At 38.1% G+C, this 22,749-nt stretch overlaps 1 protein-coding gene across 1 annotated transcript; it reads right to left on the bottom strand.

The window, feature by feature from the left end:
* Positions 1-21,470: 21,470 nt before the first annotated feature.
* On the bottom strand, positions 21,471-22,070 carry LOC147486442 (uncharacterized). The gene has a single exon (XM_086573736.1). It carries the CDS (start codon positions 22,068-22,070, stop codon positions 21,471-21,473), a length of 600 nt encoding a protein of 199 aa, XP_086429862.1.
* Positions 22,071-22,749: the final 679 nt, after the last annotated feature.

Here is a 22,749-nt window from a genome sequence, read left to right as displayed (position 1 = left end):
TTTGAACTGACCTAAAAAGACGCGGATTGCTTTATTTTCGGCAAGTGAGAGCTGGAATAGTGAATCTAGATCTGCTTTTTTATGTATGTTGTGGACGTACTAGCTAGCAAATAGGTCGGTGAGATTCTTGAAGTTCTTTATCGAGTCTGGCTCGAGTGAAAATAACCAATCGAGGCGCCATCTTGTAGGCTGGCGGGAAACAGATGACAATGGAGATGATCGAACTCCTGGGCACTATAGAGTGCAAGGCTCTGAATGTATCGAGCTACATGTTGACCTGGACACGTGCTGCCATCATACATTACGAAATTTGGTTGGACAAAATCTGGAGGGGAGGGTTTACTGAGTACCTCAGCTGTGAAAGGGGATGTGTGGTACGTCTTTAGCATCTTCTGAACGATCTGGGTGGCGTCCTTCTTGACTACGCTTTGATCTATTCTTTGTTAAAGCTCGTTAATCTGCTGATTTATTTTGTTGATACTGACCTCTGCTAACGTGCCAGGTGGTTTTTCTGCGTCTACTTGTGCTTTTAAAGTAACATTCTCTTGCATGAGCAAGGTAATGTGCTCATTCATTGTTCCTAACTGACTTGCTAATCTCTGGATTTGAGCTTCGAGGCTTGCCATGCTTCGTGGGCTTGAGTATTTATGTTTTTGGAAGGTGGTTTCTCAAGAGATCGAGATCACAGACGGCGCTAATGTAAAGGAGCGTTTTAATTATCCCTTACAAATGTGATAGGGGAAGAGAATGGGTTTGGAAATGGGAAAGACCGAGTTCGTTGTTGAGCGAACTGCCTATGTATCTATCTCTCGATTCTGGGGGGAAAGAAGAATTAGGTCTGGCGTAGTTCATGTAGGGGGTATTTATAGCTGGTGAACGTGGAGATCTATCCAACATGTTTACTGACAAACACAAATAAATGGTTCAGATTGAGAAGGAGTATTGGAATGGTGTTGGTTGGAATTCTGTAATGATGGGGAGTGTTTACAGTGGTTCGTAATTTGCGGTGATGGAATGTGTAAGTACGGCTTTAGCAATGATTGCTTCTAGAAGATAGGATGTGCCACGAGATAGAACGCTCTGTGTGAGGATGTGCGAGTCGATCTGTTCTGGAGCAATCTTGTAGCTCGTGGGTGTGAGTTGATGATGTAGGTCGCTCTGAAGGCAGTTCGGGGAACGAGGTCAGAGGTCGGTGTGGTATTTCTGCTATGCTGGACATGTGCTTGATATTCCTGAATGAGGATATCACTCCCTCAAAGATATTCGCACAATATATACTCATTTCATTTTACATCAGATTCGTTTCCCTTGAACTTTTATTTTCTTTGAACTAAATTTTTATTGTAACTATGAAAGTTCTCCAAAGATAGAGGACAAGCGAACTACAAATTGTATTGTAAATCATTCTTTAAGGTACTCGCTATGGGCACAACCCATTTGTGTTGGGCGGACCCAATTTTTTTTTTACAAATTTGCCATTGACAAAACAAATGGTAATTTGTGTTGAGTACCCCCAACCTACATCAAAGGTAACTTGTTGCAACCTTTTATTGTTCTTACCCTAAAAGACCCCACTTAAAAAAAAAAAAAAAAATCTCAGTCCAAGAATTTCCAAAAACAAACATATCTAGACGGCCATAAATGAACGCGGAGATAAACTCTCGGACAACTTGCTTTGGCCCAATTCTCTTCCATGAGGTTGTGTCCCAATACATAATACTTCCTCCTTGTCTTGTGTTAAATTTGAGATTGTCAATCAGTGTGCACCTTAAACAATAGAGATAAAGGAATCAGTACAGAGAACTAAAGCGTACCTCGCATTGCAGTACTTGATATAAAGAATTTGAGTATTATCTTTGGTTTGAGAAAAAAAAAATCGACATAAACCAAACATCTCATCCTAGATATGAATAAAAAGTAAAACTTCAGTTATAAATATAAAAATTGAGTGTAATACAAAGGAAGAGAACTTTGGTGTAATGTTAACCAAAATTTACTTTGAGGATAATTGTCCTTCTTATATTATTATCAAAAAAGTACTTAATAAATCTCAGTCAGTGAATGGTAGGCCACAAAAGGGAGTGAAACTTTGCACATTAGTGGTGATACTGAAAAAATTAATAGAGCAAGCACAAGGAACAAATTCTAATACAGTTGCAGATCGTAATGCTAGAAGAGGAGGTTATACCCGAAATTCTTTGCTTGATGCAGGAATTAGCCGAGAGTTTCGTGTCGTGAGAGATAATAGACTCAATCAAAATACTCATATGGAAAAAAGCCGAGCGAAAGTCCTAAACTCAACCTCTCACGAAGGTTGGAGACTGGTACGAAGGGTGGTAACTGGTTAGAACGGGTTTATCGGTTTTTGCTGAATTGGGTGGGGGGTGTACGGGACCAAGTGTAGTGCCCAACAGAAGTACATACCCCAAATTGAGTCGGGATCTGCCCAACACAAAATGGAGTCTGTCAATAACATGACTCTTTTTTAATAAGCTAGAAAAACCAAATGCATCAAAAGTGAATGGGATGAATGGTGCTGGTCCGCTGTGCATTTGTGCTCCCTGTCAATTTTGTTTGATCACATAAATTTTCTCTTCCACTTTGTGATTATTTTAGGCCCAATAATCGAATGTGTTGGCACAATTGAAACAGAATTTCGACCCAACCCAAGGAGTCACAACATTGACAAAACTATCACTTAAGTCTATAAACTTACTAAAAAATTCTACTTTACTCCATATACTTTTATTTGAGCGAAAATCACCTTAAACTTGCAATGAAATTTCACTTTACCTATCCGGCCCTTTTATGAATTGCTGATCTGTTCCATTTTTTGCCAACATGTTTTTTGCCTAGATCAATAAAAGAAAATAAAAAAAGAAAAGAAAATAATACACCTCATCCCTCCCTCACGTGCACATCGAATCCCAAACTCGCGAAAAACAAAAACCTAATTTTGTAAACCCTACTACGATATTACTTCAAGAAAAGGATTGCTTACTCTTCAATGGAGATTGGCCCTTTGATATTTTCCTGGTTTTCTGAAAATCGCAGCTCCAACTAACTTTTTAATGGAGATTCCCTCTCGATATTTTCTTAAATTAATATTTGTTGGCATAAGTCAAACTAGAGAATTGTATATGCATTTGATTTCGCGCATGCACGTGAGGAGCATGTGAGGAAGGGATGAGGTGTATCATTTTACACAATCATTTCGTTTTTTTTTGTTTTGGATTAATCTAGGCAAAAAATGGGACGGATCAGCAATCCAGTGCTTGAAAAGGGTCGGATAGGTAAAGTGGAACTTCATTGCAAGTTTAAGGTGGTTTTTGCTCTAAAAAAAGTATATGAGGTAAAGTGAAATTTTTGTGCAAGTTCATAGATTTAAGTGGTAGTTTTGCCAAGACCAACATTTGGTCTTCAAATGCACTTCTAGGGACAGTAAAATCCTAAACCAATTTGAAATTATAATGAGTTAGAATGGCCCTTAGGCATTAAGAGAACTCAACTAAAAGTTTGGTATTTTAGTATACTTGTTGGATGATCAGAAATGTACTAATTTACCGAGTTTGTAAGGATTTGGTCCAGGCAAACTTTCAATGCACAGCCAGCGACACACGTCCAAGTGTCCAACAACATTTCAGTAGGCAGAACCTCAGCACAAGGCTTATGCTTATTGTAGTGCTCTAAGAAATTTATCACTATTAACAGTAATAAATTGCTAAGGTGAAAGATCAAGATTGAAATCGAGTTGAAATAATATTTGTTCTTGAGTAATAATATCGATTACAGTATTATCTCTTTTTCTCTCTCTTACTCTCAGTTTTCCATTTTGTTGTAATGATTTCCAATGAATCAATCTTTTCCTTGCTAGTCTATTTATAGTTCTTTTAGAATAACTTGGACCAATCCCCTCTTGACATGTGTCCATCCTCTCCTTCTTCCTTCATTTTCCCGCTTTCCTACAACATATCAATTGTAATACAAAATATCTATAATAACCGCCGAAATATCGAATTGACGATATTTGCCCACGACATCGCCCCCTCTCGAAACTTTCAAATTTCAACATGCAAAATTTGAATGCTTCGAGAATCTATCAAAATATGAACAGTTTCAAATTTTAAAAATTTCAAAAAATCAGGCGGTTACACCTAGAAATCTAAACAGTTATCACGAAATATTCATTATAAAAAGAGTTTCACCGCTTTCTCTCTCTTCACTTTCTCCCAAAAAACTTTATCTTTCCAAACCCCACCACCATTATCGTCTTCAGAAAATCTTCATTTTGTCTGTATTTGCTGTTACTTTCAACAAATTCTTCTGCACAATATCAGGTTAGTACTACAAAGTAACTTAACATGTTATTGCTTATTCCGATTCCATAGTTTCTTGAAAATATTTTAACTATTCTCACCATCTTCTTTTTTCTAGATTATGTTACTTAGCGTTTAGGCTTTGAATACTTGAATATTACCTGTGTACCCTTATACTAACTAGATTTTTAACACCAATCTTTGACAGTATGGCTAGGAGAAAAACTTGTGTTAACTTTATACGTACTCTCTCAAAACAATCCCGGCTTCGACATCAAGAACGTATGCGTTTGAGACACACCTCTTCACTTCGAAACCCGAAATTATCATCTCGAGACACTGACACGTGCTTATTACATAATATATTATATTCTTATACTATATATAACGATAGTAGCTCAAATAAAGGATATAATTCTAATAAAATTTTTATTGTTTTTAGTGATACCACCATGTCGAACGAAAGTACTGAGTCTACAACTCGCATAAACTCGTCTGCTTCTGCTTCGTCATCCCAACGAACTGAGTCTGCCGAACCAGAATGGCATGCCTCGTATTTGGCTGATGGTTTACCCTGCCATCCATTCGAGACTGTTGATTTTGACACCGATCGTGAGATTATTGATGACCAGAGTATTTGGAGTGGTGGTTTGAACCCTTGTTTTCTAGAAAGACCCAACTTACATCTAGTTAGAGCTGCCTATCAAATTCCAGACTGCGTCCAACTTCGACACTATGCTGGAAGTAAAAAAGGAACTCAATGCCAAAGTGGCGAGCTCAACACCACCATTATCACTATTGGACAATTGGCTGCCGGCTTACGCCTTCCCCTTTCTACCCTTGACCGAGAAGTACTGAACTATCTAGCCATCTCTCCTGGTCAAGGCACATGCAACTTTTGGAGATTGTTGTACATTTGCAACTTCTACAATTCTCATCTTGAACCCGATGTCCGGTCTTCGAAGAGAATTTGTCTTATCGATATCCAAAAACATTATTCCTTTCTTGAACGTTACGAGAAAAATAACCATGATACGAAAGTACCCAGTGGTTATTTTTATCTTAAGAAATGAATTGGCCGTGCTGGTATTATAAGGATAAACCGAGATAATGACTTCCGATGGCCATTATACCCTATCATTGTTTCTGGTCGGTGGGAATCACTTGAACCGATAGCAGTTCCATCTTTGGCGCACCCTGTTTTTAACCTCAATGGTATGTTATCTTTCGATATCCTCTCTTTCTTTATCTCGAGCCTTGATTATGACTTATCTACTATTGTGAGCTTATTTCAGTTCCTAAACCATCTTTGATGAGAAGTCTTGGGGAATCTGCTAGAGTAACAGATCTTCTAAAAGGCACTGATAAAGAGATCAATGTTCGAACTGATATTTATGGCAACCCACAACTGACTGTCGAACTCATTGATATCGCCAACTATGTTGCTCCTTTATACTGCTTAAAGAATTCTGTTCTTCGAGGTCAAGATTCCTTACCTTCCAAACCACCGTCCTCACAACCTTGTTCTTCCTCGAACAAACGCTACAAACGACTTTCAACTTTCTTGAACTACCGTTAATACTCCCCATGTTATTTTACATATTTGCAAACCGGTTTTAAAATTATTGCAGATCTTTTCCCTCAAATCAAACAAGAAATTCCTGACTTCTATAATTATCCTCTTTTGAATGACGTATTTGATCAGCATTGTTTATGTTTCACAGATATGGCATCTCGTATTCCACAAGTTCCTGTCAAATCCTCAAAATTATTGGATAAGATTTTGAGCAAAAAGAAAACCACAGATGGCAGTTCCTCCCAAGCTCCTGCTTCCTCCCGAGATAAAAATGTCGATCCCATTCATCATTCAAAGAAAAGAAAAGAACCAACCAATCCTTTGGCTCCACCAGCCTATAAAATAAGCAAACCCATCAGACCTACTGACACTGCATCTATTACTTTACCTTTTAAAACTTCCACCATTCCACCTAACACAAACCCTATTACGTCTGCCTCTTCTTCGCGCTCCAGTGACTTTGAAGTTAAACTTGTTATGCGAGATCAAACCAACGTCTAAAACACTGCTTCTCTGTTATCTGAACCTGTAGTACCCAGTCTCAGGGAAGCTCTTGTGACAAATACTATACTTCCTCGAGATAGGCGAGCAATTGCTGCAATCAGCTCCGATGAACGATTTCAACTTCTATGTTCTTCTATTGAAAAAGTAAGTTTCTATGATTTCCCTTATTCTTATCTACTTATTTATTATTCATAAATCATATATTCTCCTTCTCAGGTCAAAATTGCTATGGTGGGGCAATTTGATTATGAAATGTCTTGCTTTCGTCGATGTAGAGAAGAAAATGCTCAACTGAAGAAAGATAAACATCATCTTGAGCAAACTCTCGAGACCGAAAAGCAACATTCTGCCAAGATGAAGAAGTTTTTTGACGACACCTCAGCTATGAATGAGAAATTGTCCGCATCTTATCAGTCTATGGAGAAAGAACTTACTCAAACCAAAACCTCCTTTGCTACTGAACAAACTGCCTGGACGACTCGACAAAACAATCTCGAAGCTGAACTGGAAAAAGCCCATGCCCAAGTTGCTTCATATGCTGCCAACATGGAATATGTGCCCGAGACCATGAGAAGCTTACGGAGATACATTCCTGACGATGTTGCCGAAAAGAAAGGGCTAGATTCTGACACTGAAATCGAGTGCCCCTCCGAACCTGCTGATACCGATGCTGTAGATTCTACCCTTCATGTAAATGATGCTGTTGGGACTGGCAACCCAGAGATATCTACTCCACCTTTTAATCTTGACACTTTCATTAGTACTCCTAGTGCTGATATCGACATCCTCTTTGGAGCAAAGAAAGCTGATTTGAACCCCAACGAGGATCTTACTCCACTTTAACTTGTTGTCTTATTACTCTATCACTGTAATGTTGATATAATGATCCATTTATTTTTTGTCCACGATCCCGATGACAAGCTTTAAATGCTAATTCTGATTTAAACCTTCTTTTGTAATCTTTCTAAAACTCCTTTTGATATGTGAACAAAATATCTTTTTGCCTTCTATAGATTTCTCTTGCATACAACACTTATGATGTTTACCACCTTTAAACAGTAAATAAACTCCTCTTCTCTAACATGTATATAAATTTTAAACCAAGTTTTGATATCCCTCCCACTAAAAGAAATATCGATACTTAGCATATAATTATATACTTTTAAAACGAGTTTCGATACCCCTCCAACTAAAAGTAGTATCGATACTTATCATATACTAAAAAATTTCAAACGAGTTTCGATACCACTCCCACTAAAAGAAATATCGATACTTATCATATAATTATATACTTTTAAAACGAGTTTCGATGCCCCTCCAACTAAAAGTAGTATCGATACTTATCATATACTAAAAATTTTCAAACGAGTTTCGATACCACTCCCACTAAAAGAAGTATCGATACTTATCATATAATTATATACTTTTAAAACGATTTTTGATACCCCTCCAACTAAAAGTAGTATCGATACTTATCATATACTAAAATTTTTCAAACGAGTTTCGATACCACTCCCACTAAAAGAAGTATCGATACTTACCATATAATTATATACTTTTAAAACGAGTTTCGATACCCCTCCAACTAAAAGTAGTATCGATACTTATCATATACTTAAATTTTTCAAACGAGTTTCGATACCACTCCCACTAAAAGAAGTATCGATACTTATCATATAATATTATTCTTTGGCATGTATTTATTATAACAATTAAATATTCTATTGACTCAGAAAGTACAGGCTCAGATACCAATACTGATTGTACTAAACCACGTTATTAAACTTTACACAAACATCTCTCAAACCTCTGACTGTCCCATGCACATACAACGAATAAAATAGCTTTTTCGTACCTCTTCCTCGTTTTCATGCCCACCTACCATTAGTACTTCTTTTTTTTCTTATCAAATCCTTAATAAACAAACTTTTTCATCCTACTATTTCTTATATAAAACGCCTTACAATCTTTGCATTTTAACATACAACTTTCACACTCTTCACTAATTTTCTTACAAATAACACCATGACTGCCCATTCTTTCTTCCTTATTATTCGGGCCATTAATATGGTTTTACCCAATCATTTTGATCCCTCTCCCTCTTCCCCAGAACGCTGGTCTGATTGCAACACCACTGACCTTTTTGATAAGGAAGAGCAGTCAGAAGAAGAGCCTAAAGAAGGAGAGGAAAACAAAAACGAAGAAACTGATGAGGAAGAAAATGAAAATGCCCCTAGCGATGAATGGTTGAAAGATCCCCATTGTAATGACTATGTTAAAGATAACGAAGATGATAATGAAGAAACTCCCAATATTTACTCTGATGAAGATGATGGTGAAGATGGTGATGATGAAGATGAAGAAGAAGATGAAGATGAAGATGAAGATGAAGATGAAGATGACGATGAGAATTATGATTAACTTTGTTTCTTATATTTTATCTTCTATTGTAACCTGTGATATGCTGCTTCGCCTATCCTTGCTCCCTTTCTAATGAAATATTATCGCACTATATCTGATACTAGCTTCCTTAATTACTAATATATGCTTCTGTTTTTGACATAAAAATAAATGCATGTCGATATTCGACACTCGACATCCACATTATATTTAAATATTATTCCTAAAAACATACCTTACTTCATTTGTATTCCTGCGTCGATCAATCAACCCCATGTATTCCATATCTCCTCCATTCGCCTTTATGCTCAAATTTAGATTTTATTGACTGAACTCGCATTGCTGCCAAGAACAGGATTTTTATTGACCTGGTATCGAGATGAAGATCTACAGATCACCAGGATTTTATTGACTTGAACTCGCATTTCTGCCAAGAACAGGATTTTATTGACTTGGTATCGAGATGAGGATTTACAGATCACTAGGATTTTATTGACCTGAACTCGCATTTCTGCCAAGAACAGGATTTTATTGACCTGGTATCGAGATGAGGATCTACAGATCACCAGGATTTTATTGACCTGAACTCGCATTTCTGCCAAGAACAGGATTTTATTGACCTGCAATCAATCATATAACTCCATATCTACAAATATTTATTATGACAATATCTTTATTGAATGTATAACCTTGATACCAAATATTACATCATGATACTTGAAATATCCTTTATTGATAAAATGCTTTCAAATTGCTTACATTTTGAGGCTTTGGTAATATTACACCTTCAGCCGTTTTTAAGTAATAAGCTCCATTTACTCCAACCTTGTGAATGATATAAGGCCCCTCTCAGCTTGCCGCTAGTTTGCCAGCCCCTTTTTCTTTAGTTGCTTGAATGACCTCTTTCAATACCAAATTACCCTCATGAAAATGCCTTTCTCTAACTTTCTTGTTGAAAGCTTTTCTCAGCTGCCTATGATAGGAATCGAGTTTTACCCTGACTTGATCCTTTGTCTCCTCTAGACTGAGCACTTCTGAAGCCATTTTTTTCATTATTCTGACCGCTCTCTATCATCCTTGTTTTTGATGTTGATACCAACATTTCAGCTGGCGTTACCGCCTCCATACCATATGCCAAAGTGAAAGGCGACTCCCCCGTGGCTATTCGAGGTGTTGTTCTATAAGCCCACAAAACGCTATTTAGCTCATCTACCCAAAGACCCTTCTTGTCTTCTAGTTTTTTCTTGATAATATCCATAATGGTCTTATTTGTTGCCTCTGCTTGCCCGTTACCCTGAGCATAGTATGGCGCCAATGTGAAATGCTTAACCTTGTAAGATTCCAAAAAAACTTGCACCTTTCCTCCTTTCCTTTGATATGCTGCAGAGCTATGGCTTCAACCCACTTCATAAAATAATCTATGACTGCCAATATGAACCTTCTTTTACCTCTCCCTGGTGTAAGCGGTCCTACAATATCCATCCCCCATAGAGCAAAAGGCCATGGGTTTAAAACACAATGTAACTCTTCAGCCGGAACATGTATAGCTTTCCTATGAATTTGGCATTTTACACACTTTTTTGCATATCGAAGGCAATCCCTTCACATTTGAGGCCATAAATAACTCTGTCTCGTGATTTTATTTGCCAACGATCTACCAGCTGAATGGTTTCCACACTCGCCTTCGTGAAGCTCCACAATGATTAGCTGCGCCTCCTCATACGATATGCATTTCAAATGTGGCCCTCCAGGATTCTTTCGATATAACTCATTATCAACCAATACATATCTTTAGGCGCTCGACTTAATTCTTCTAGCCTCATTTTTATTCTCCACTACTTTTCCCTCCGCTAGATATGAAATATATGCTTCCATCCATGACGCCCGCAGTGTATCAATTTCCATGACTTTTTGCTGGTCGATGTCGATGCTAGGCTTTTGTTGCACTCCGATATGCAGAGTACGACCCTCCGTGTTTTCTAGCATCGCTGCCACATATGCTAAGGCATCCGCATGCCTATTCTCATTTCTGTTGAGATGCTGAAATCTTATTTTACTGAAATACTTCAACTTGGATTTTATAAAATTCAAATAATCCACCATATTTTCACATCTTGCTGAGTATCCCCCATTGATCTGACGGACCATGAGCATCGAGTCACTAAAAATAGACAATTCTTTAACATTGAGAGACTTAGCCATCTCGAGCCCAGCTATTAAAGCTTCATATTCAGCCTCATTGTTGGATGCATGAAAACCAAATGTTATTGCTGTCTCGAGCCTTTGATTTTGAGGAGTAACTAACACCACTCTGATGCCACAACCTTTTCCTCCAGAAGATCCATCAACAAATAGTCTCCAACCATTCGTTCCAGCCCATGGATCATTTACATCGATAACATCTTCAGGCTCTTGCATCATTGCAAATTCCTCTTCTTCCATGCCCCAACTAGCATCCTCAGATGGAAAATCAGCCAGGAAATCAGCTAATATCTGACTCTTTTCTACGGTTTTGATATTCGACTCCAAATTCATTTATGAGTACAGACCATTTAGACATCCTTCCTAACTTCGTTGTCCTTGCCAGAATTTGCTTTAACGGTAGATTCGTCATCACTATCACTAAATGTGCTTGAAAATATGGTTAGCATATTTTTCTAACATTGAATATCGAGTCTCAACCTCGAGCATTGTTTTACTTTGAAAATACACTAGTCTTTCCAACCCACCTTCAACTTTCACCAAGACAGAACTTATAGCGAAATCTGATACAGCCAAATAAAGGAGCAAACTTTCTCCCTCCTCTGGCTTTGTTAGAGTCGGTACTTCTTGGAGATATTTCTTTAATTCAGAAAATACTTCTGCTTCATGGTTGTTCTTAAAAGTAGACTACAATTAGGCAATCGAGCAAGTGCCGATGCCCTCTTGGACGAAACATCGTTGACAATTAACTCTACTTAAGGTTGTTCCTATGTTTATGCTATTAATATCTTCCTTCCTTTTATGTAAGCTCGGGCAGCCATTCAATGTATTACCAAGAGCAAAACATCAAGGAGTACTTCCTAATAGGGCGGCCATTCAATGAATCACCACTTAAGGCAAACACAAAGAATACTTCCCCTAGGCAGCCACTCCCTGAGCTACCCCTTCTAAGGCAACACAAAGAATACTTCCCTAACTCTAAAGAACTATACTACTAGAAGAAAAGTAAAGAACACTAGCATGATATTAATATTGCAAAACATAAACCCTATTCTATACTTCCATCCCCGGTGTGGGCAATGGAACTAATAACTAAAACATAAAGAACTAACCTGATTGAAGAACACCATGAACCAGAAGAATCATTAAACCTTAAGCACTGGCTTCATCTCCTCCCTTGAAGGAGAAGATTAGCCTTCCATAAAGAAGGAAGAACACGAAGAACGAGAAAAATAAGAGTCGAAGAACATAAAACTAGAAAGACTAATTTATTAAGACTCAGCTAGTTAAAACCGATCTTTTATTATTAATCTCTCTCTGCCTCAAGTTATGGAGACAAGATTATAAGTGAATTGGCAATTTACATGAGGCACTTAGGTCCTCTATTTATAGGGGTTACAATGAGCTCTAGAACCATTCCAAACCGTCATTTGTTTCCTAATACAAATAGACTTCTTTCAGAGTCCAACTTCGTCTCCAAAACTGAGAAGGAATTGGCTACAGTGTCGATTCATGCATCCGGGCCTTATTTTATCGTCCCCGGACTTGATCAATCGTCGGGGCCGCCGATCCATGTGTCCCAGACGTGTAAGCCTATTTTGTCTCTTCTGCTCTATTCTTTTATCCTCTTTTGCGGGCTTTGGTCAAAGCAACGAATCCTTTGGCCTTGGGCTTCCAAATAGGTCCAAGTCGCATCTTTAATAGCTTCAATTCCTTGGCCTTCTCCATGATTGTCCACGGGCTTCCCATGTGATCTTTAATGCTCTGAATTGCTCCATTTTATCCCTTTTTCTCTAATATTCTACAAAACTCTCTTTCTCACCTGTAGAATCTTAAAACATAACTTACAAACACTATTAGTCCACTAAGATGGCTAAATAAGAGGCATAATCGATGGTTAAATTGCACTTTTTGAGCACTTATCACAACTCCCAACTAGCCTTTTGCTAGTCTCTTAGTAAATAAGATAAAAATAGATAAGTGATCAAAATCACATCCTAATAACAAAAATAAAATCCTAACTCACTTTTGCAGGCATCGTGATTGCATTTACCATATGCAACAAGGCTTTAAACCTTTAAGTTCCCCAAAAAGGACGAAGTTATAGTCTCGTGAGGGTTTTCGGGTGATATACCCACAAAATCAATCAATAGCATGTTCAAGAATGATAGTATTTTTCAGAGAAATTCCTTACCCACTTAGTGCTTACTCCAACAGAGGCGGTATCCATTCATCGAACTACATTCTTTGCAAAGACTCATAGATTATGATGGGAGATAGTAAAATTGACAAAATTCTCAATCACGGCTTATGTGTGTACTTTGTCAATCTTCTATACTCTCCTATCCAAGAAACGGAATCCCTAGTTTACCATAGGTAGATAATCTCGACTTTCAATCCTCACCGGTCATACTCTCAGAAAAGAATCTCTCAGAAGATGGTCTACTATTTTACCTCATGTATGTGGGGAAAAGAATAATGCATACGAACATCCCACATACTACCTTGAAAAACAGACTTCTGAATAAAAGTAGTCTCATGGAAAGAATGTCAATCACATATGAAGTGTTGGGTCCTTCACTTTAGCATTCTCTCACCTATTCTAGACTTCGTACCATACTGTAGTGATAAGTCATGGGTTGTAACTTGGCTTGGGTATTGGTTTATGAAGGAAAGGTAAAAAGGATTCTAAAGTTGTTTATGAAAAACACTAAGAGTTTTGCTTCTTTCTTTGGAAGATTTATTCAACATCTGTATTGCAGAGAAAATTCTTCCTTTGTCTTAGCTTTTCCATCCATTCTGTTCAACTTTTTTTTTTTTTTTTTTTAGTTAAAGCTCGATGGTATATCCTTGATTAGTCTTGGATATGCTTGTTTTCCACTAGCTTCTTTCACTTTGAACGTAATGATGGACTTCATTGTATCTCTCCGATATTTCCTTGTAATCTTCCTTTTTGTGGTCTTTCTTCCTCTTTGTGCCCCTCGTATTCTCGAAAACATATGGGTATGGCTGATAAAGATTTTGGCTATACTCCTTGTCTGGAGTTGGGTGACGGGTAAAGGGTTTTATGAAAGAAAATGGCTTATTGTAAGGCTCAAAAGGATTTAACATGATGGTCCTACTAGGTGGGATAAAGGCTGAATGGGTTCACTACTTGACTTATCAGTATGATACTCTATTTCGAATATACTACAAGACCTAATGGCTATCTCCCCAGTTGATGTCACTTCGTGATTACCCAAATCAACGAATAATGAGACTATATTACAACGACATAAAGAACTGAAAAATGTTGAGTCACTAAGACTCGGATTTTTCGTAAGAACTCTCCAAAGAATAGGTATAAAGCTCAAGTCTTATGGGCTAAGTCTAAAAATTCTACTTCCAATTTACTAGGGGTTTAAATCTCTCTTCTAGCAAAAGTACACAAAACTGACCAAGTACTATGGTGGTGCGTTGATAAAGAATTCTATCAATAAGAACTATGTCCGAGCATAATAAATAGTCTAAGTGGTAATGAAATCAATAATATCAACTATCTATCAAACTCAACACTAAGCAGTATAGAATATATCCCAGACTCATCATTAAAATTCATTTTTCTCATGCTACTGATATAGAAACCAAAAATATTTTTGTTTTTTTTTTTGAAAACTAATTTTCGAAATTCATTTCTCAAGTACACCCTCCCCCTACTTATGCATGCATTGACCTCAATATATAAAGAAGTAAATGAAATGGATGAGAAAAAAGTAGGATATTACCATTGATGCCGAATATCAGAATTAGTTCAAGAAACAAATTTTTAGGTCTTTTTACGTCAGATCCCCAAGACATAATGTGAGTCTTTTAAAGTAAGATCTTCAAGACTTTTGAGTCCTTTATAGTCAGATCCTCAAGACTAGTACTCCCACCCACTAGGTTCCACTTTGTAGGAATTCTTTTGATCTCTCTCAGCATGTGATTGACAAAAGTATACCTTATACCAACAATTTTCTCTTAATGGCTGTAACCCATGACAAGTTTCAGAATGGCAATTCTTACAGCAACCTAGCTTACGCACTCTCCTGTTATGTGCAAATGGACTTTTACCGAATCCTACACGAGCCATAGAAATAATCTTCCTTTGAAGGTCAATCAACAGGGAGTAAATCCCATAAACTAACAGTGGGGAATACTTAGGTTTCCATCTCAAAACCGATCTTTCGACAACATGCTTACTTCCCGAGACATTTTCGCCGATCTACTAGAATTCCTTCCAGTGGTATCCCTTCCTTTTACCATGAAGTGACACTTTTCCTAGTTCGTAACTAAGTTGGTATCGCGAACAACGTTTAAGGACTAAGGAGAGATGATCGCACAATCCTCAAAAGGACATGTGAATGTCTTCTTTTGGTCCTCGTGGTGAATATGGATCCGAAAGTATCCCGAGTAACCATCAAGAAAGTAGTAGTAAGCTTGTCCAAATTAATCTTTCTAATATCGATTGATGAAAGGCAATGGAAAATGATCTTTCCTTGATCGCTATTCAACTTCACATGTCGATGCAAACTCTCCATCCAAATCAAATCACGGTTGGAATCAACTCATTGTTCTCATTCTCGATTACTGTGGTTCCGGACTTCTTCGGCACAACTTGAATTGGACTAACCCATCGACTATCAAAAATAGGGTAGATAATGTCGGCGTCAAGGAGTTTGACAACCTCTTGCTTAGAAGTCTTGGAATCCTCTTCCAGATGAATCCTATGTTGAACTATCATAGGGCTGATCCCCTTGATATCATCAATTGTCCAACCTATAGCTGACTTGTGTTTTTTTAAAAGTGCTACTAACCTGGATTCCTGCTCTGCAGTCAAATCTGATGCAATGACTACTGGGTAGGTTCCCAAATCTCCCAAGAAAACATACTTGAGTGTAGACGGTAAAGTTTTCAATTCTAGCTTAGGTGGCTCCTTCTTAAGCTCTTTAGGTGGTCCATCAGGCATAGGCGATTCAAACTTTTCTTTGAACTTGCTGTCATCCATGACAGGTGATGAATCCAAAATCGCATTGATTGCCTCAACACTAAGTTCCTCACAATCTGAGTCTATCAGAGCTTTCAATAACTCATCAGCAGGATATGAATGAGTAAGATAATCCTGTGCTAACGCTTCAATCATGCATACCTCGTTCACAGCATACACCTCCTGTGGTTGCTGTAACATATGGAAAATATTGGTCTCGACTTTCATATTACCAAAGGATAACGTCATATTACCATTTCAACAGTTGATGAATGCATTTGCAGTGGCCAAGAATGGTCTGCCTAGAATGATTGGTTAGATGTCTACCAGATGTAGGTTCTATGTCGAGTACTATGAAATCAACCGGATAATAGAAATCTTCGATCTTGACTATGACGTCTTCAATTAGTCCTCTAGGTATCTTCACTGATCTATCTGCCAACTGTAAAGTAACATCAGTTGGTTTTAGATCCTTCAAGCCCAACTTCTCGTAGACGAAATATGGTAGAAGATTTACACTGGCACCCAAATCTAATAAAGCTTGTTCCTCCAAAGAATCTCCAATTCTGTATGTAACAGTTGCACTTCCAGGATCTTTCAGTTTCACAACCGATAGATTTTGTAGGTACGATGAACATCGTTGAGCGATAAAAGCTTCTTTCGGAATGTTGGTCTTCTTCTTCACTAGATCTTTCAGGAACTTGGCATACGAGGGAACTTGCTTGATGGCAGTCAGAAATGGGATATTAATCTTTAAATTTTGAAATACATCGCAAATCTCCTTTATCTTGGGTCATCTTTTACGGTATTCACTAGTCTTGAAGGAAACGGTCTTTGGCAGATTCTTCAATATCGGTTCTCTTCTTTACTGCCGGTTGGCTTGGTAATGGATAGTGGAGTGACAGTGGAGTCACTTTCGTGATGGCTTCTTCTTACTTACTTCCACAAGAGTTCCCTTCAACTTCTTTTGCAAATGTTTCTTGCCCGGTGGGCACAACACTAGATATATCTAGAATGTTAGAACTGGGTGGGATGGTGGGGACATAAGTTACCTTAGGCTCCACGTAATCTTTTCCTGTTTCATAGACAATCTTGTTATCAACTTTCTTGCCTGACCTCAGAGTGGTGACAGCATTAACTTGTTCATGAGTAATCTCCAGGTTATCCACCTACAGGACACCTTTTCCTTTCGGATTTGGCTCCGGCTGGCTTGGTAATGTTCCTTTCGATCTTTCCGTCAAGGCGGCAGCGATTTGCCCTATTTGGCCTTGAATGACACTAAAGTTATTCTCCAACTTCTGGGTTCTTTGATTTGTCTGTTTCAGCTCATTGACAATGGTGGTGATAGCATCTTCCAGATGTGGGGTAACTGCCTTGCTCGACTGAAGCGTAGGGGCAATATATCCACTCATAAGATCTGGTACTAACTCTCTGTTTGTGTTGGGTTGGTATTGTTGGTTCTCATATGACTGTTGATTTCTGTATGGTTGCTGGCGGTTTTGAAACCGATCTTCGGTTATTCGAACCGGTTGGATGATTCTCGAATCCCGGAGGAAAATTCTCTCGATTTGTATTTTGTGGCTTCCAATAATTATGTCCCCGATTGAACGGGTTATTTCTTCCTAAAGAGTTGATACTACATGCCTCTGCGTTAGTATCTAGATAATCTGAACACTCTTGATGGTGTGGCCTTCATCGTAACATAGCTCACAAATTGCATAACAAGGCTTGGATGGTGAGGTTTAGCTTGGAAATTGTTTGCTTTTAGAGGATTCATGGAGAACTCCATCAAACTTCTTGTTCAGATTTTCAAGTCCTGTTGATAGGCTTGCCATAATTGATAGCATCGCTTGATTTGGGTCTTCTTGAATTTGGTTGCCAAATTGCTTCTAAGACTCCACTCCACTCTAGCTTCGTCCTCGTTGCTAGTACTCCATTGTTGAGTGTCTTCAGCTAAATTCTCGAAAAAGTTGTAGGCTTCCTCTCCATCCAATGATGTAAACTTACCTTGATGCATTGATCAGTATCATCCAGCTTGTTCATAGTAGAAAGTCCTCGAAAGAAAAAATGAACCAGTGTGCTCTTATCATAACCATGATGTGGACATGAGACTAGCAGATTATTGAATTTCTCCCAGCTTTGATGATATTCTTCAGTCACCTTCCCTTTGAAATTGCTGATGGCTTGCTGCATGGCATCTGTCTCCGCCTTCGAGTGAGAGTGGGAAAAGAATTAACTTGATACTCTCATCCCTGATATTTTGGTTCTTGAAAGTTCTGAGGACTGATAGAAATTTGTTCATGTGAACATAAAGCTGAACATTGTCTGAACTATTAAACTTTGGAAGCATAGAGATTACTGATGCTCTAAGTTCAAACTGATTAGCTTCTGTCTTTGGAAAAACAATACTGCTGGGTGGGTCTCCAATGATTGGTGAATAGAAATCACTCAGCTTATTCCTTTGTTGTGCTTGCATGGGTGGGATAACCGGGGATTATTTGGGTTCATAACACCTCCATCATTGCTTTGCGGCCATTGTTTCAATCTCATCTAGTATTCTTGTGAGTCGGTTGTTAAACCTTGTCCACTTTGTTGTTCTTTCTTACGGACGATGATATGGACGACGGGGCATATACTAGAAAATGCTATGCGAAAATGACAAAAATCTATCCTACAATGCTTGAATAATATGCAACTATTCTAAATTATACTAAAATGTAAAACTACTTTCCTTCAACTAGGTTGGGCTTTGCAGCTAGTATCTCGCCCGTTGTCTAAAGCTGTCTCTTCTAGGGTTATAGTGAATCGCTTGGATTGCTTAAGTACCACGGCCCACATACGATAGTCCGTTTGTCAAGATTCAGACAAGAAACACTAGAGTTTGATATTTTGCTGTGTTGGCTTACAACTTCAATTGTTGAAAAGATCCTAAATGCAATTATACTAGAAAGCAATAAAACTAAACTATGATGCAACTATACTAAGAATGAAATAAAAAGAATGAAGATTCGACTAACCTGGATGGTAGATCTTGTGGATGATGCGGCTAAAAATTACTTCAAGATCCAAACTTCTAATCTTGAAAGAAAATGTTAAACATAAACAACTTAAAACGGCAGCGGCGCCATTTGACACTCACTCCTTTTTGTGTGTTTAGATGGTATATGAATGATGTAGATAGATGATGTAGATGTATGATGGTCGTTGAACAAATAGAAGCGTATCAAAACCTAATTATCCCTCAATAAGTAAATGATTAGTAGGGTATCGTTCCACTTTTAAGTGTATGTTTATATGAAGGACAGGACTGGAAAGGGGGTTTGAGGGATTAAAAACTAATATTGTAGAGATTTAGATTCTAATGCTAAACTAAACTAAATTAACTAAACTATTGGGAATTTATAAGAGAAGGAATTCAAGAGATTAGAATCCACCAATACTTTTAATCTATGACCTTCTGCTTCATGGTTGTTCTTACAAGTAGACTACAATTAGGCAATCTAGCAAATGTCGATGCCCTCTTGGACGAAACATCGTTGACAATTAACTCTACTTAAGGTTGTTCCTATGTTTATGCTATTAATATCTTCTTTCCTTTTATATAAGCTCGGGCAGCCATTCAATGTATTACCAAGAGCAACATCAAGGAGTATTTCCTAATAGGGCAGCCATTCAATGAATCACCACTTAAGGCAAACACAAAGAATACTTCCCCTAGGCAACCACTCCCTGAGCTACCCCTTCTAAGGCAACACAAAGAATACTTCCCTAACTCTAAAGAACTATACTACTAGAAGAAAAGTAAAGAACACTAGCATGATATTAATATTGCAAAATATAAACCCTATTTTATACTTCCATCCCCTTGTGTGGGCAATGGAACTAATAACTAAAAACATAAAGAACTAACCTGATTAAAGAACACTATGAACCAGAAGAATCATTAAACCTTAAGCACTGGCTTCATCTCTTCCCTTGAAGGAGAAGATTAGCCTTCTATAAAGATGGAAGAACACGAAGAACGAGAAAAATAAGAGTCGAAGAACATAAGACTAGAAAGACTAATTTATTAAGACTCAGCTAGTTAAAACCGATCTTTTATTATTAATCTCTCTCTGCCTCAAGTTATGGAGACAAGATTATAAGTGAATTGGCAATTTACATGAGGCACTTAGGTCCTCTATTTATAGGGGTTACAATAAGCTCTAGAAGCATTCCAAACCGTCATTTGTTTCCTAATACAAATAGACTTCTTTCAGAGTCCAACTTCGCTCTCCAAACCGGAAGGAATTGGCTACAGTGTTGATTCATGCATCCGGGCGCACTATTTATCGTCCCGGACTTGATCAATCGTCACGGGCCTTCGATCCATGCGTCCCGGCACGCGTAAAGCCTATTTTGTCTCTTTTCCGTTTCTATCATTTTATCCTCTTTTGCGGGCTTTGGTCCAAGCAACGAATCCTTTGGCCTTGGGCTTCGAAATAGGCTTTAAAATAGGTCCAAGTCGCATCTTTAATAGCTTCAATTCCTTGGCCTTTTCCATGATTGTCCACGGGCTTCCCATGTGATCCTTAATGCTCTAAATTGCTCCATTTTATCCCTTGTTCTTTAATATTCTACAAAACTCTCTTTCTCACCTGTAGAATCTTAAAATATAACTTACAAACACTATTAGTCCACTAAGATGGCTAAACAAGAGGCATAATCGAGGGTTAAATTGCACTTTTTGAGCACTTATCAACGTGGCTCCAGCATTTTTTAAACCAAATGGCATTCTGATGAAACAGTATATTCCTCCATTAACCACGAATGCCGTTTTTAACTGATCTAGTACAACCATCAGAATCTGAAAATATCCTGAATAACCATCACAAAAACTAATCAACTCGAAACCAGCGGTTCGGTCCACCAACTCATCAATTTGATCAAGGCATAGGATAATGATCCTTTGGACACTTTTTATTTACATCAGTAAAGTCGACACAGATCCGAACTCTACCATCTTTCTTGGGCACAACCACTATATTTGCTACCCATTCAGAATGCTCGACTTCTTTGATGATGTTATTATCTAACATCTTTTGTATCTCTCGCTTTGCTTTGCCTCTTCTTCAGATATTGGTCTCACCTTTCTGTGCTTTTGATGTATTGGAGTTGCATTTTCTTCCATATTTAACTTGTGCGTACAGATATCTGGATCGATACCAATGAGATCCGACATCGACCATGCAAAAACATCCTGATTCTCCTTTAAAAAGATTACCAACTCCTTTCTTATATTTTTTTCCATTTTTGTACCAATGAACGTATGACGTTCACTTTCTCCTATCCCGATAGTAATCCTTTCCACTGCTTCTATTGTTTTTCTTTCCCATGGTTGCTCCTCATGTTGTTTCAGCTCTTGAGTGAACTTTACCTGCTTCTGTATCTCCATATTGATGTCGGCAGGTGAAGTTTGCTGTAACTGCTATGTAGAGTTTTCCACGACGCCCCCAGTATCTTGGGCTTTACCCTTCATCATTCCCTTTACTGTAACAAAATTACACTTTTCTGATTCTGATTGATCACCCCTAATCTCATGTAAACCAGATATGGTTGGGAATCTTAAAACTTGATAAAATGTACTAGGAATAGCACGCATTTTATGTATCCATTTCCTTCCAAATATAGCATTATGATCAGACTGGTGCTTGATGACCACAAATTTTGTCATCACCGTTTGAGGCCCCGCTCTTACTGGCGATTTTATCTCTCCCGCTGGTCTGGTACACGTTCCATTAAACCCATACAAACTGAACTTTGGGGGCTTTAAATGTGACTCATCGAAACCAATTCCGCTAAACGCCTTCCAAAATAGAATATTAACTGAACTACCACAGTCCACTAATATCTTCTGTACATCATAACCCGAAATACGCAAAGTGATTAGCAAAGCATTATCATGTGGTAACATTAGCTTGGACAAATCTTCCGATACGAACATGATTGCCCCTGGAACACTAGCCGATATCAATTGCTGGCTCACTGGTACTGGCTCGATATTGACCTCGAGCACTTCTTTGACCATTGAAATCTTCCTTATCTTATTCGAACAATCTTTTTCTGAGGAATTTCCCCCCGATAAATCATGTTTATTACCCCTAAAGGTTTCTCTCGTATCATTGCCGTCTCTGCTGGCCTGATATCTGCCCAAAACTCTCTCAACTTTCCATCTTTCATTAGCCTGTCTATTTCATTAACTAACTGGAGACATCTATTTGTCTCATGGTTCTCGACCTTGTGAAACTGACAATACGGCTTCCCCTTTATTTCTCTTAGAATGTATTTCGGCCACACAACAAAATCTTCCTTTTCTATTCTTCGCAAAATATCTTCTGGGGTAGAATTCAGAGCTATAAAGTTACTAGGATCGAGTTCCTCTCTCAAAGTCTTATCATATTTTCGTCTCTGCTGTGGCTGATTATCTCGATTAGAGTAATTGTCCTGAGGTCTCTTATTCTCTGATCTCGAGGAATCTCGTCCTTCATGGCGATCCTTATTATCCTTTTCTTTTTTCCCGGCATCGGTTACTTGTAAAATTGCCTGCGCATTCGCAGTTCTCAACCCTTCTTCTACTAATATATCTCTATCAACCTTGTCATACAACTCCTGCAATGTTTTAACTTGTTTCCTTAGTAAATACTTATGCATAAAAGATCCTGGCATTAATCCTGCTTGGAACGCTATGACAGCCGTCATTTCCGATT

Source organism: Coptis chinensis, chromosome 7 (assembly GCF_015680905.1).
Source record: "Coptis chinensis isolate HL-2020 chromosome 7, ASM1568090v1, whole genome shotgun sequence".
Classification (NCBI taxonomy): domain Eukaryota; kingdom Viridiplantae; phylum Streptophyta; class Magnoliopsida; order Ranunculales; family Ranunculaceae; genus Coptis; species Coptis chinensis.
Note: the sequence above shows the minus strand (reverse complement) of the source record. Positions and strands in the feature narration are given on the sequence as shown.

Coding starts and splice junctions, on each gene's coding strand:
- LOC147486442 (XM_086573736.1), bottom strand. CDS start 22,070: ATGGTCAAAGAAGTGCTCGAGGTCAATATCGAGCCAGTACCAGTGAGC.